Source organism: Charadrius vociferus, unplaced genomic scaffold, assembly GCF_000708025.1.
Source record: "Charadrius vociferus isolate BGI_N301 unplaced genomic scaffold, ASM70802v2 scaffold917, whole genome shotgun sequence".
NCBI classification, from domain to species: domain Eukaryota; kingdom Metazoa; phylum Chordata; class Aves; order Charadriiformes; family Charadriidae; genus Charadrius; species Charadrius vociferus.
In genome coordinates this window covers 702,197-714,839 of record NW_009649175.1, presented here as the reverse complement: position 1 = coordinate 714,839, position 12,643 = coordinate 702,197, and the positions used below count along the sequence as shown (strand labels likewise).

At 49.1% G+C, this 12,643-nt stretch overlaps 2 protein-coding genes across 2 annotated transcripts in view; both read left to right on the top strand.

Annotated features, from left to right (window-relative positions):
- Positions 1-2,771: 2,771 nt before the first annotated feature.
- On the top strand, positions 2,772-6,371 carry MLEC (malectin). Its single transcript, XM_009888586.1, has 4 exons — positions 2,772-2,949; positions 4,320-4,496; positions 4,656-4,713; positions 5,910-6,371. Exons 1-4 carry the CDS (start codon positions 2,785-2,787, stop codon positions 6,137-6,139), a joined length of 630 nt encoding a protein of 209 aa, XP_009886888.1. The 5' UTR covers positions 2,772-2,784; the 3' UTR covers positions 6,140-6,371.
- A 4,789-nt stretch (positions 6,372-11,160) lies between these two features.
- Positions 11,161-12,643, top strand: part of UNC119B (unc-119 homolog B (C. elegans)) — a 5,169-nt gene continuing 3,686 nt past the window's right edge. Inside the window, exon 1 of the mRNA XM_009888612.1 lies at positions 11,161-11,257. Coding sequence (XP_009886914.1) covers positions 11,161-11,257 — 97 coding nt within the window. The remainder of the gene's footprint in view (positions 11,258-12,643) is intronic.

The following is a 12,643-nucleotide window of genomic DNA, read 5'->3' as shown; positions in this document are numbered from 1 at the left end:
AGCCTGCAGCGCCCTCGGTAAAGTGAGAACAGGCTTTGCCCGCGCTGCGCGGCGGAATGGCCGGCGGTGCGGGGCGATGCCTGCCACCGGCAGCCTGGGTCCAACGGTGAAGAGCGCAGGCTGCCGGCTGGAGCCCCGTGGCTGGTGCCGGCAGGAGGAAGGTGCTGCTGGGTGGTCTGCTCCGCTGCTCCAGTCCTGGCAGGGTGGGTGGTCAAGCGCAGGGCAGGGACAGAAGCAGAAGTCGAGGCAGATGAGATATGATCAGCTGCTCTAACTTCTGAATCGGTAAAAGCTTCTATCTACCTGAAAGGACAGGATGGAGGACTAATGTTGCGGTTGCACTTGGGTTACCTTTTCCTACTTCCCCTGAAACGGCTCAGGTTGTATGCATTTTGTGTGTTTCTGATAATGGGTGCACCAAAACTTAGTTAATTTACAACTGTATTGAAAAGTTAGCTGTGCTGAGCTGTTCTGCTGTCAGTTACAGGTCAGTGGTGGAGTGCAGAGAAGATGAGCTATCTAAGTCTAACCGTCACAGTTTCAGTGTAGGATGGTGAGAATTGTCCTGTGCTATACAGCTAGGACTGCCGTTGCTTAACCCTGCATGAGTGCCATCCTGAATGGAAAGCTGTATGGGCACAATGGATGCAGAGGAGGTCACATTTAAATATTAATATGGTTTGTTAGGAGTTTTTCACCCCCGTGGAAGCTGGTGCCTCAGTCACACAAGGTGCCCTCATAGCTGTAGGTCGGCTTCCCTTCACAGACCTCTCACGTCTGTGACTTGAAGGAGAATGTCCTTGTGGACTTGAACAATTTATTTTTGAGTTGAGGAGGGAAAAAAGGTCTTTTTCATGCACACTGTGACATGCTCTTTCTTTGGGGTAAGCCTGTGGTGTCTCTGAACAGCAGGCTGTTCCAGTAATCCTGCTTCAGCCAGCTGTGCCAGGCACGGCGGAGGAGACTTTACTCCTTTGAGCTCTCAGCTGCTTTTTCCTCAATGGCTTTTTATTGCACCATTGTTTCAGTTTACTCTGGGCTCCTCTCTGTGTTGATAGGCATGTAATGGCTACAGCAGAAATAGGTGGCTGACTGGGTGAAAACAACCTAGGGATAGCATTTCTGTGCTGTACTGCCTCTGGGCAAATTAAAACCTTTTCTTTTTTTTTTTTCAAGCCTTGGTTCAGATGCTGTGCCCTAAAGGACAAAATGTGCTGATGGCAATTACAGAATAGCCAGGTGCCAAACATAGTTGAGTCGCAGCTTAATGTGTACTGCTCGTCTCTTGCTGAGCTACCTCTCAGTGTACCCAGCGCACTGTGAAATCAAGCTCACTTTCACAGCTATGTCAACAGACCTCTGATACGCAGGTGACAGGTCTTCCTCTCCAGTTACCTTCTTGGCTATTAAAGGACTTTCTTCCTATGCAGCCTTTCCTCTAATAGGAGCTGACTTCTGTGCAGTCCTTGGTTCGCTATCACTGTAATCTGTAGCTGGCCAGAAATATCTGTGTGGGAGGACAGGTCAAACTTTTCACCCTCTGTATTTCTGGTAATTAGAGTCTTCAGCCTTTGCGCCCGTGTTCAAGTGGTAAAGAGAAACAGAAGATTGTCTGAGTAGCTGTATGTGAAACAGGAGACTAAGAACTGGCATTAATTTCCTCTTGCTCGTTTGCATTGGCTCCATCTTTGGCAATGCGCACTGGGTTAGTAGTTCTTGCTTTGTCTTGGTCAGTGCAGTGTCTGTTCCCATGGAAATGGGGGTGGAAGTGGCAAGTGTCAGCAGAGAACCTTGTCTGGATCAGCTTCTCCTGACTGAAGTGCCAGTGGGCAGGTGGTGTCCATAGAATTACTTGATTCTGAGGTCTTGAGGCATACATCAGTTTGCATTTGTACAGTAACCCTGACAAAACAAAATGTCAAATCAGGTTGAGAGCTTTTGAGGGCTGTTCTAGAGATGGTGAAATAATGACTGAGAAGAGGCAAATTTTAATATTTTGGCTGTTTTCTCAGATATTGTCCCATTTGGGAATGTTGTTTGGGCCCTTTTCGGGGGGATGTTCAAATGCCTGCAGGCAGCACCCATTTCATCTGGGTGGCTGTGGGAACAGCAGCTGACAAAGCGGCTGGTGCTCTTGCACCCCTTGTATCTTTCTTGCTTCCTTCTTACTGTCTTCAAGCTAGCAGGTATTGCGTGCTTGTGGTGAGAAGAAAGGGTTTTGTAATATGTCTAATGCTTTTTACCCTTCTGGCATTCCCCAGGTTTTCACTTGAGGAGGGTGAGTCTCTAAAATCTGAGGCCATCAACAGCTAACTTCAAATCTGTTGAATTAATGAGTCGAATCAGTACTGCGCTGACCATTTTGGTTTTGTACTTGGAGTTTGTAATTTGAAAATGTTGAAAAAGTATTCTAGGGGTTTTTTTTCCCCTCTGTGAAGCAGGAGTCAATGGCCAAGTCCTTTGGCTTGGTGCCTTGTTTGTGAAACAGACTCTTCTTTCTGAAACCATGCGAGTGAGTTTACTGTGTCCTAGACTATAGCAGGTCCAGACCTGTTTTTCTACAGGACCCAGGTTCTGGGGCTTTGGCTACCTCTGCTTCTGCTCCAGTAGTGCCGCCTCCTGGTCAGAGCAAGGAGAGGAGACAGGTCTGACAAGGGTGTAAGTGCTAAGGCCACTTAGGGAGTTAAGCACTTCAAGAGTATATAAAGTGTCTCTCCCATTTGCCTCAGAAATTAACCCTTCCTCTTGCTGTTTTGTGCTTGAAACCCAGCTTCTGACTATGGTATGAAGCTGCCAATCTTGCGGTCCAATGCGGAAGATCAGATTCTGTACCAGACTGAGCGTTACAATGAGGAAACCTTTGGCTATGAAGTTCCCATCAAAGAGGAGGGTGACTATGTGCTGGTGTTGAAGTTTGCAGAGGTCTATTTTGCACAGTCTCAACAGAAGGTAAGCAACAGCTCCTTGCTCATATCTTTGATGTGAGTTCCTGGCTAAGACTTTGTGTGTCCAGGTTGCCTCTGCTGCTTTGCACGCTGGAGAAAGGACTGAAGTAAGGCACTAATGGTTAACTTAGTCCCTAGAGCTCTCATGAGCACTGAAACTTCGAGCTCTCTTCCACATTACAGATACACAGTTGGCTTGGAAAATTGCATTACGAAGTATTCAAACAAACACGTGCAACTAAACATAACTAGCACTAGACTTTTATGATCTGTTTAGGCTGTGCTGGTTCTCAGAAGTATTTTTGCCTTCTTCCTGAACACTTGTTCCTGACTTGACAGCATGCTTTTGCTGAAGGAAGTATTGCACAGAATGAATTGGGGAACTGACCTGGGTTAAATAACACACTTAAAACATTTTTTATGAATGTAGTAAGATGATACTGGTTCAAACTGGTCCTGAAAGCACAGAGTTAAATTCAGCCCTCTTTATTGCTCTTTAGTGAAGAATAATCCTTGCCCACTTTTGAAATTCCTCATGTGAGACGTGGAAGCAAAAGCACAAAGAACTCAAAGCCCTGTGATAAATTGGGAGAGAGGTGGTGTGTGTTTTACTCTGGCTTTCCCACAACTCCATCAGCTTCTTTAGAGCCCTGCTCCTTAAGCACTGTGCTGCCTCCTACCAGAGAAGTATTTCAGGGAACAGAACTGGTGGGGCTGGCTTACAGAATGGATGCAAAAAGCTGCCTCAGATTAAACTGAAGGGCTGAGGCATCTTTGGTTCCTCTTCCTTCATGTGGTTCTGCTGGGATTCCCCAGGTGCTGAGTGAAGTTTGAGTCATTACAGCCCTGAGGAGGACTTTCACTCTGAATTCACAGATGTGGTTAGCAGTTCAACATTTTACCTCCTTCAAACCCTGTGTCCTTCATCATCTTGTTTCCTCTTCTCTGCTCTGCTGCAGGCTGTTTGTTAGAAATGGCTTAACTCCCTGGGGCGTGGTGTGCAGCAGCCACCCTGGGGTGGTACGAGCAGGTCTTCAGCCAGTAGGTGGAAAGCTGTAGAAGAAAAGTATGAATAAACCAGAATAAAATTATGCTGTGCTCAGTTCTGAACAGCAGATCTAGGGGTTATTTTAAAAGGAGGCGGCAGATTTCGGGGTATTTGAAAGCAATGTTAATGCTTCAGTGTCCTTAACTGGATGCTTTTGGCCTCTGAATCCTTCTCAAGGGAGTGGAATGTGTGGTGGGACAGCGTGTGCTGCAATGCTCTTTGGTCCTGGGTGCATAACAAGCAGAGACCTTTCCTGTTCTGTTCCCCTTTCAACTGTCACATGCCTGAATCCGTTCTGACACTCTGTCATTTCTTCCACCCTGAAGGTATTTGATGTTCGCTTGAATGGGCATGTGGTGGTGAAGGACTTGGACATTTTTGACAGAGTTGGACACAGCACGGCTCATGATGAGATCATTCCCATGAGTATCAAAAAGGGGAAACTGAGCGTCCAGGGAGAGGTTTCCACATTCACGGGGAAGCTCCACATTGAGTTTGTAAAGGTAAAAAGCTTTGCTGGGCTGAGCCCTGATCTTTCTTTTCTCGCTCTTCCCCAGCTATGTGATGCAGCTGTGTGCTGAGGGAGGAGAGGTGATGGTAGGTGGGGGGAATGTTTCTTGCCTCAAAGCTGCAGCACTGACTTCCTTCTTTGCTTTCTCTAGGGCTACTACGACAATCCAAAAATCTGTGCCCTATACATCCTGCAAGGAACTGTGGAAGGTAAGCACAGTTTTTGAGCCAGAAGGCGCTCTCCTCTTGGGAGAGCAGCCTATTGCTTCTCAGACCATGAGATCATAGCTCTTGCTCACCTACCTCTGCCAAAACTGTTTCTTTCTCAGCAAGTTCCCACAGAGTGCAGTTGCAGGGCGAGATAGGTGTGTAGTGTCCCTCTGCTGCTCCAAGTGCACAAAGCTGTGTCATTTTTGGAATAAGAAAAATCAGTTTCATTCATTCGGGACTTCCTGCATGTGGGGTAGAGGAGGAGGGAACATGTCTGGTCAGTCTTAGCTTATAGCTACAGATAAATTCCCTCTGGCCTTGGATGTTAGCAGCAGCCCTGCAGACAAGTAATTTGCGGAGATCTTTTAGCTAGTAGTTAAGTGTTTCTTACCTGGCACTTTGTTTTGCCTTCTCGGTTCGTGGACAAGGCAGTGTTTTATCCCAGTTCCTCTGGACAGCAGTGGGGAGCGCTAGTAAAATCCTTGCTCTTTCTTTCATCACCCTCTTTGTAAGTCTGTGCTGGAGTTGGAGCCCCTCTAGCTCCTGAACACAGGAGGTTTAGGACCGCTGGCTGACCAAAGCATCAGTTTGCTTCACTATTGGTCAGGGATTGCCAAATGCTGATGATGATTTGGTGTGTAACCTTGTGGCCAGGTGACACCTTGCTGTGTGGGGAGCCTGCAGCTCAGGCTCCATGCTCAGAGGACTGGATCTGAGTGGGGTTGGGCCCTGCTGCTCTGATAGGTCTGGGATTGGGGGGTGCAGTGATGTGAGGTAGGACCATTTGTGGAAAGGGTAGATGCCCTTCCTGTTTACACTGCTGGTTCTGCGGGCAGGAGGTGCTTGTTCTTGGCTAGAACTCGCTGAGCAGCTGCGATATCTGACTGTGTATGCTGTAAGTGTGTTTTTGTGCTGTAACTTCTCTTGTATCGCAGTTAGACGGAGCGGAGGGATGTCGTTTTCTTTGCAGACTGGGTCTTTAGATGCTCTTGCATCATGGAGGGAAGAAACGGTGGTGTGAGCCTCTGTGAGGGAGGATAGTCCTGTTTCCTGGGTGCTCTGGCCATGGTGTTGATGTGGTGTCAGGTGCCCCATTGCCCATGTTCGTGCTGGATCAGGGACAGGGGAAGGGAGTGACTTGGGTGATTTCCCAGGTGACATCCTGCCTCCTTACAACCTTTTGTCTTGTCCAACAGATGTTCCAAAGCTGCAGCCGCACCCGGGTCTGGAGAAAAAAGAGGAAGATGATGATGAAGATGAATATGATGATGGCTCCAGTGTTAAAAAACAGGCAAATAAGAACCGGGTTCAGTCAGGCCCACGCACACCAAACCCCTATGCCTCGGACAACAGCAGCCTCATGTTTCCTATATTGGTGGCCTTCGGTGTCTTCATTCCTACCCTCTTCTGCCTCTGCCGATTGTGAGAGCAAGCCCCACAGAGCATCAGCCAAGGGGCTGGGAGGGAAGGAGTTGGACCAAATACGGTTGCTTTCAATTTCTCCATATTGTTCATAATTTAAGGAAAAAAAAAAAAAAAGATGATTAATTTGGAATGAATAGCAGGTCCAGGTAAGAGGCAGCTTACCTTCCCCCTGCCAGCAAGCAGCGAGGCCCTCGCCTTCCCCTTCGCACCATGTGCAGCCTCCAGTCCTCCCTGGGGCATCCAAGAGTAAACTGAGTCCTGGCTGTCTGTGTATTGGGCTGTTGGAAGCTGATGCTGGCAGTCCTGGGCCACGTCCCACACTGAGAGAAAGCCATGTACTGTGAGATCTCTGCCTTTGCTGGGTGGAATACGGTTCCTTAAGCAGGGAAGCAGCTCTTAAAACCAGGCCTGGGTACATGTTTTGTCCGGGAGCGTGGAAATGTTGTGGTGCTGTTGGGTGACTAACGACTATGGAGGATGGAGCCTGGCTCGGCATCTCCCTGAATGTGTGCAACACGATGTATGGTACTCGTCTGCATAAAGATACCAAGACTCCAGCTAGCTGCTCAGCTTCTGTGGAGACGTTCACCTCCTAAGGGCGCAAGCTGCGCCAGGAGCAGAGGGATTTTTCTGGCCTGATATGCTGCACCAGTTGGGAGAGACTTTCCTAGTCTGACAATTGTAATGTTAGATCCATTGGAGAGGGATTCTGCTGTAGCCTGCAAGAGGCTGACGTTGTTAGCGTCGATCAGATGCACTTGTTTTCTGTATTGATTATGGCTTTTGTTTCCTTTAATATCCTTTTCTTTTCAAAGGTTTCATTTTAAGCCCAGTTCTTTGTTTTGCCCTTTCTAGCAAGTGACCTCTCCTTCAGAAGAAGCTGAGAATCTGATGACCTAGAGAGGAGGTTCTGGAGTTGTTCCTTGATCTTCCTAATGGTTAGCTCCCCGCCCAATGACGGTGAACAGCCTGTGCCATAGGACAGAGTGGAGCAACCTTGCAGATGCTCCCTGTGAGCTCTCGTTCCCTGTCGTAGGGACCAGGCCTGCCTGCAGTGGTGAGAAGTGCAGTGGAGTTGGTTAGTGTCTTCAGTTAGCTCGGCCGTTTACGTATCAAGGCCCTGTGGTGAAGGGGCAGATGTCCAGCATTTCAGTCCTGTAGAGAAAGGTGGTTTGATGCCCTCCAGAGATGTGGAAGTGAGCAGAACACTTGAGACAAGGTCACCCACTTTCCCCGGGGATGTTTCTGCAAGAGGCTTCTGTTTCCACATGCAGAGCCTGCGCCTGCCTGACAGAGGCTGAGCAGAGTGAAACCCCTCGCTGTGCCAGCTGATCCAGAGCTGCAGGCTCTGAGGAGCTGCCTTCTGACAGTCTTGGCCTCTGATGTGCTGAGCAGGAGGGAGGTGTTCTGTGTGCTGGAGCAGGATCTGCCCCAGGCATGGTTGGGTCCTTGTGGGTCAGCTTCGATCCTGGTTAGCCCTGGGCTCGCAGAACACTTTACCTCATGCTCTCTCTGTTGTTCTCAGAAGTGCTCTCTCTTTACCCAGAGCAGCTGCACTGAGCGATGTCCTCCTTGCTCCTGCTCCTCCTGGGGCCTGAGTTTTCCTAGCGGTTGTTCGTGGGTTTGATCCTCTGTAGTGGCTCAGCCTTTCTTTGAGCTGAAAAGGGTCAGCACACTTCCCTAGTTTCTGGAAGGCTTTTTTTAAAGGAAAGTGGAGGAGCAGCCTTTCTGCTCTTCTGGTAGCACCTGAAGCCTTCTCTTCCTCCTAACCCTCAAGCTGTGATACGAGCTACCAGCTCACAGGCTCCAGAATAGGAGCTGGGGGAGGTGTCAAAGCAGTGCTCTGTGCAGCAGTGGCACTGAACCTTGCCTTTCTGATCACATACATCACTGCTAAAGGCCTGACCCTAATTCTGTGTCTGTGAGCTAAAAAGCAAGCAGTAGGACCTTAATTACCTTCTCTCCAGTTGCATGAGTGGTAACACCCCTTCTCTCCAAAGTGGTAACTTTGGGAGAAGCAAAAGGGTCCCTGCCACACCAGAAGGAGAAGACAGGCTTTAGAGAAATTAGATCTTAAGAACTAACCTTAGGATGAAAAGGGGGTAAGCTTGAAGTTGTCTCCTTCATCTTCTAGCTGCTAAAATCCTAGTACTTATAAAATATGGGCTCTGTTTTGTTTGGTGACAGTGCCTGCAGAGATTCTCCAGAGTTTTTGGGACTGCTCTAATGGAGCACAGAGACATTTAGATCTTTATCAGTTTTGAGAAGCATGAACTGCACTGATTTGTTAAGCAAAGAACCTGAGCTTGAAAGCAGGCTTTTCTGTAAGGAGCTGTTCTCCTCCAGGCCTTTTAGGTTCCATTTTATTTGAGCATCCTGGAAGCAGGGAATCACTCGGCTTCTTGTGGCTCACTCAGTAATCTCTGCACCTTGCCTAGCATGAGAAAAGGGGTGTGCATTTCACTGTGCAAGAGTCGGAGACTAGTCATCTAGGATAGTTTATTCCTGCCTCTCCTGACAGCCAGGGCACCCTTTTGGTGCCATCAGCTGCCCTAAGGCAAAGCTGTGCAGGGTGTGATCTGTTGTGTTCCAGTTGCTCAGTTCAAATTAATTTGTCTTATTTGAGTAAGAATAGGGAGGAGGAAAGTTCATCCTCCGTGGCTTCAATTTAGTTGTTTTGGCTCTGGTTTTATGCATTTTTGTCACTACAAAGCTGGTGGTTGGGGGGGTTCCTGACCCTGTTATGGTGCTATGAGCAGTTTTCCTTGTTGGTCCATCCCTTCCTGACAGGTTTGCCTCTGGAGGAGCCTTCAAACAGGAGGATAGCAGGGGATAACCAGTCAGCACCTCACTGGGAATGGCATACTCAGACTGGTTCCCTTTGACATCTCTGTCTGGCACCTGCAAGCCAGCCAGATGGGTATAATGAGGTACCTGGTCCTGACTAGGGAAAGCAAAAGTTTGGGTTGGCTGTAGATTTCCAGCACAGGTGTTTGAGGGAACATCCAAGGCGGTGCTTAACTAAGACTGGTTAGAGACAAGCCCGTTCGTGCTTTGGTGTCAGCAGCAGGCAGATGGAGCATGTGTCCCTTGGCAGCAGTGTGGGTCAGAAGAGACCCTGGCTTGATTGGTGGAGCGGTTGTGTAGAGAGGGGTAGATAAGGCAATTTTAATAAAGCTTCCACTTAATAAAGGGGAGATGACACCACTGATCATGTTTTGGGCCTGGATTCAGCCTCAGGGTAGTGGTTCCAAAGCGTGTTTTGATTACCCCCCATCAGTCCCTCCTTTCATACCTTTAAGCCAGGTCATTTTCCCCTTGTGTGTGTGTGAATGAAACAACAGCTCTGACCCTTTTGAGTGTCCCAGGTGGCAGTGAGCAGAAAGCCAAATGAATTCCCTTCTCTTTTTGGTGCCTTTGTCTCAGGCTTTGAATAAAAGTCTATTTGAAGAAGCTTCTTTTTTTTTTTAAGGAGCTTCTGAATTTTTTTTTTTTCCTTTTCCCCAAGGGACAGGCATTCCCTGCCCTTGTGATCAGCTGGGGACTGTCTCACTGTCCCTGGATGCCAGCTCCGGAGGTCACAGCTGAAGCAGAGAACTGCGAGCGAGTATCTTTGGTTCCAGCCCTTGAGGTCAATGGGGAAAAAAGCCTAGCAGGGGATAGAAGAACTGGAAGAGCTCCTTTCGGTCTGGTCTCCCCCAGAAATCTCCCGAAGGCAGGATGGAGAAGTTCCAGACAGTGTGGAGCCTGTGTGTCTGCGCAGTTCAGAGCCGAGTGAGTCATGGCCAGGTCCTGGTAGTCGGATGGTGCTTACAGCTTCTATGTGTGGAGTGTGACTTGGGGGTCCTGCCCCCCGAGCTCTCTCGCCAAGGGCTTGCCCTGCACAGTTTGGGTCTGAACAGGATGCAGGGGCCTGTGCTTTGTCCTTTGGTTGTCCTTTAAGTTGAAATGGGGTTGCAACAGCCAGAGAAATGTCTTGATATGGGAAGCCTGGGCTGAACAGGCCCGATTGATGGAGAACAGCAGGAGGAGGGAGAGGGCCAGCAGAGCAGCTTCAGCCCTTGATGTGGGACAGATTCTGAGCAGCTGTGAAGTACCAAGTGTTTTGGCCTCTGTTTTATGCTCAAATGTGGCAGAGATCCGTCTGCTTCTTGCACTTATTTGGTAGGGAGGGAAATATCCTTGCTGAGAATCCAAGAGAAATGGGAGCCGGGCCAGCACTGAGCTAATTTACCTACTGGCGCTTCTACATCTCCACAACAAATGCCAAAGTCTAATACAATTCAAAGATGCTTTTTTAACGTCAGCCTGGTTCCACCAGTCTGTCTTCACTAGCTAGTCCCAAATAGGCTCAGACAGGTATTCCCAATGGCACAAACACACCACCGGGCTGGAGCTGTGAAGGCTCAGAAACATGATTCCACAAATCGGCCTCCTGTGCTGCACCCCTGCTTCGTGCGCTGCCCAGCGGGGCTGGGGTACCCGCGTTTCACCTTGGATCTGAAGGGATTTGTCCCAGGTGTATAGTAGCAACCACATTGAAATGGTGCTGGGCTGGACAGGAGAGGTGAAAGCAGGTCCGTGTCTTCCAGGACTCTGGCTCGCTCAGAGTTTATTGCTGTATATTAAATACTATTTTTGGAGATTGGGGGGAAGATGGGGGAGGGGGAGGGATGTGGCGGCGCTGTCCCCAGGCTGATCAGTGGGACGCTACTGCAGGTTATTGATAGGTTTTGATTTTTTTTTTTCCCCAAAAGTGCTTTATTTAAAAAAAAAAAAAAAAGGAAAAAAATAATCAATAAAACAGAAGTGCTTTCCTCCCTCCTAGGAACAGTGCTGGCTGATTAGAAAATGTGAATAATCTTTTGCAAACGTCAAAGGTCTCTGCTAAAGAGTTTGTGTGATGGAGATTTCAACGCAAGGGGCAAAAGTACGGCTTGAACCAGTTTAGCTGGGTAGAGTGTGAATTTAGGAAACGCGGCATCTCTGCCCTGGAGTTGTTCCCAGTCACGCGTAGTGGGGATGCGCTTGCTTGTGCTACCACGGCTGTTCTGTCACTCTAAAACAGTTCCTGAGCTGGGGCGCTGGAGTGAAGCAGTGTCTGGAAACTTGCTGGCAAGTAGGGGCTTGAATTTTTCGTGGTTTCTATGGGGGCATCTGGTGTTTGGGGCTTTCCTGCTTGAGAAGCAGCCAGGTTGGTAAAGCAGCCCCAGAGAACATGAGAGCAGAGGCAGGATTTGTGCTTCGTGCCAGGAGGCCAGTAGCCAGGACTGTGAGATGCTGGGCAGGTGACGGTGATGTTTGGGTCCCATCAGTATAGCAGCTTTTAGTGTTGGCAGGTGGTCCCGGTGCTCCGTAGCGCCCGGCTGTGTAGGCTGGGATGTGTGGAAGTGACCTGTGCTGTTGGCATTAAGGACACGTCACAAACTACTTGAAGCTGCAGGTCTAGGTTGTCTGTAAAAGCTAAAGCAGTGTGGGGAGAGATCTCCATCTGTACTTGGCACCAGTACAAAGGGTTTTTAAGGAGGATTTTTTATTTTACTGTCCATTGCTTTGTGTTATAACAACTTGCAGTGACATTTTCCTAGTTTGTTTTGCAGCAAGCTTGGGCCCTGGGTGAAAAGCACAGATGTCTATTTCTGATTGCATTGGCTTTGCAGGGACTAGTTTCGGGGAAAAGACGGGTGTGGGGGTGGGTTATTTTATTTTTGGTACATGGTAGCGGTTTTATTTTTTAATTTCCCCAGGTTTGGTTGAGGGAATGTTCTGAAATCTACTGTCTGGCAGTTTTAACCAGCAGTGTGTTAAAGGAAAATAAACAAAATTATATTGTCACTCGGATGAGGTGGTCCCTCTTTTCTGAGGGTGGGGAGGGGGGAGCCCCTCTGCTCGAGGGCTCGCGGTGCGGGAGGCCGGGACGGCACCGCACTGCAGAGGGGACTGCAGCCTGCTGCCCAGATGCAGTTTAACATCCCACCGCTGCTGCAGCCCAGAGCCTCTCCCTGCCGCTGCCCGCCTCCCATACAGCTCCGGTACTTTCTGGCTGGTTATTTTTGGCAATTTAAGTGCAAGCTGAACCATACAACATCCTCTTTAAAGCGCTGATGGGGACCGTGTTGCTTCCTGCTTAGATGGGGAACACCAGAGATGTAATCTGCCTTCTGGGGTTTTGCAAGCTGCCCCTGCTTCAGCCTGAAGCTGCGTCAGAGGCAGTCAGGAGGGGCTGCAGTGGCTCGTGGGCTGCGGGTTTTTTTTTGGGGGAAGAAATGCATCTTTTCCTCGGTGTGGTGCTCCTGTGGGTCACTCCAGGTGGGACCTCCCCAGTTCCTTCTGGCTCCGGAGACTCATCCAGCGCCTGCCACCGGCCCTCTGATGGGTGCTCTGCCCGGATCTGGGTCCCAGTGCCTTGGGGACAGCAGCGGGAGGGGTGCTGCGGCGGGAGAGCGTCTTTTTTGTTTAGTTTTTTTGTGTTTCTTTTCCTCAGGTAGCTCCCAGCTTTCCCCCC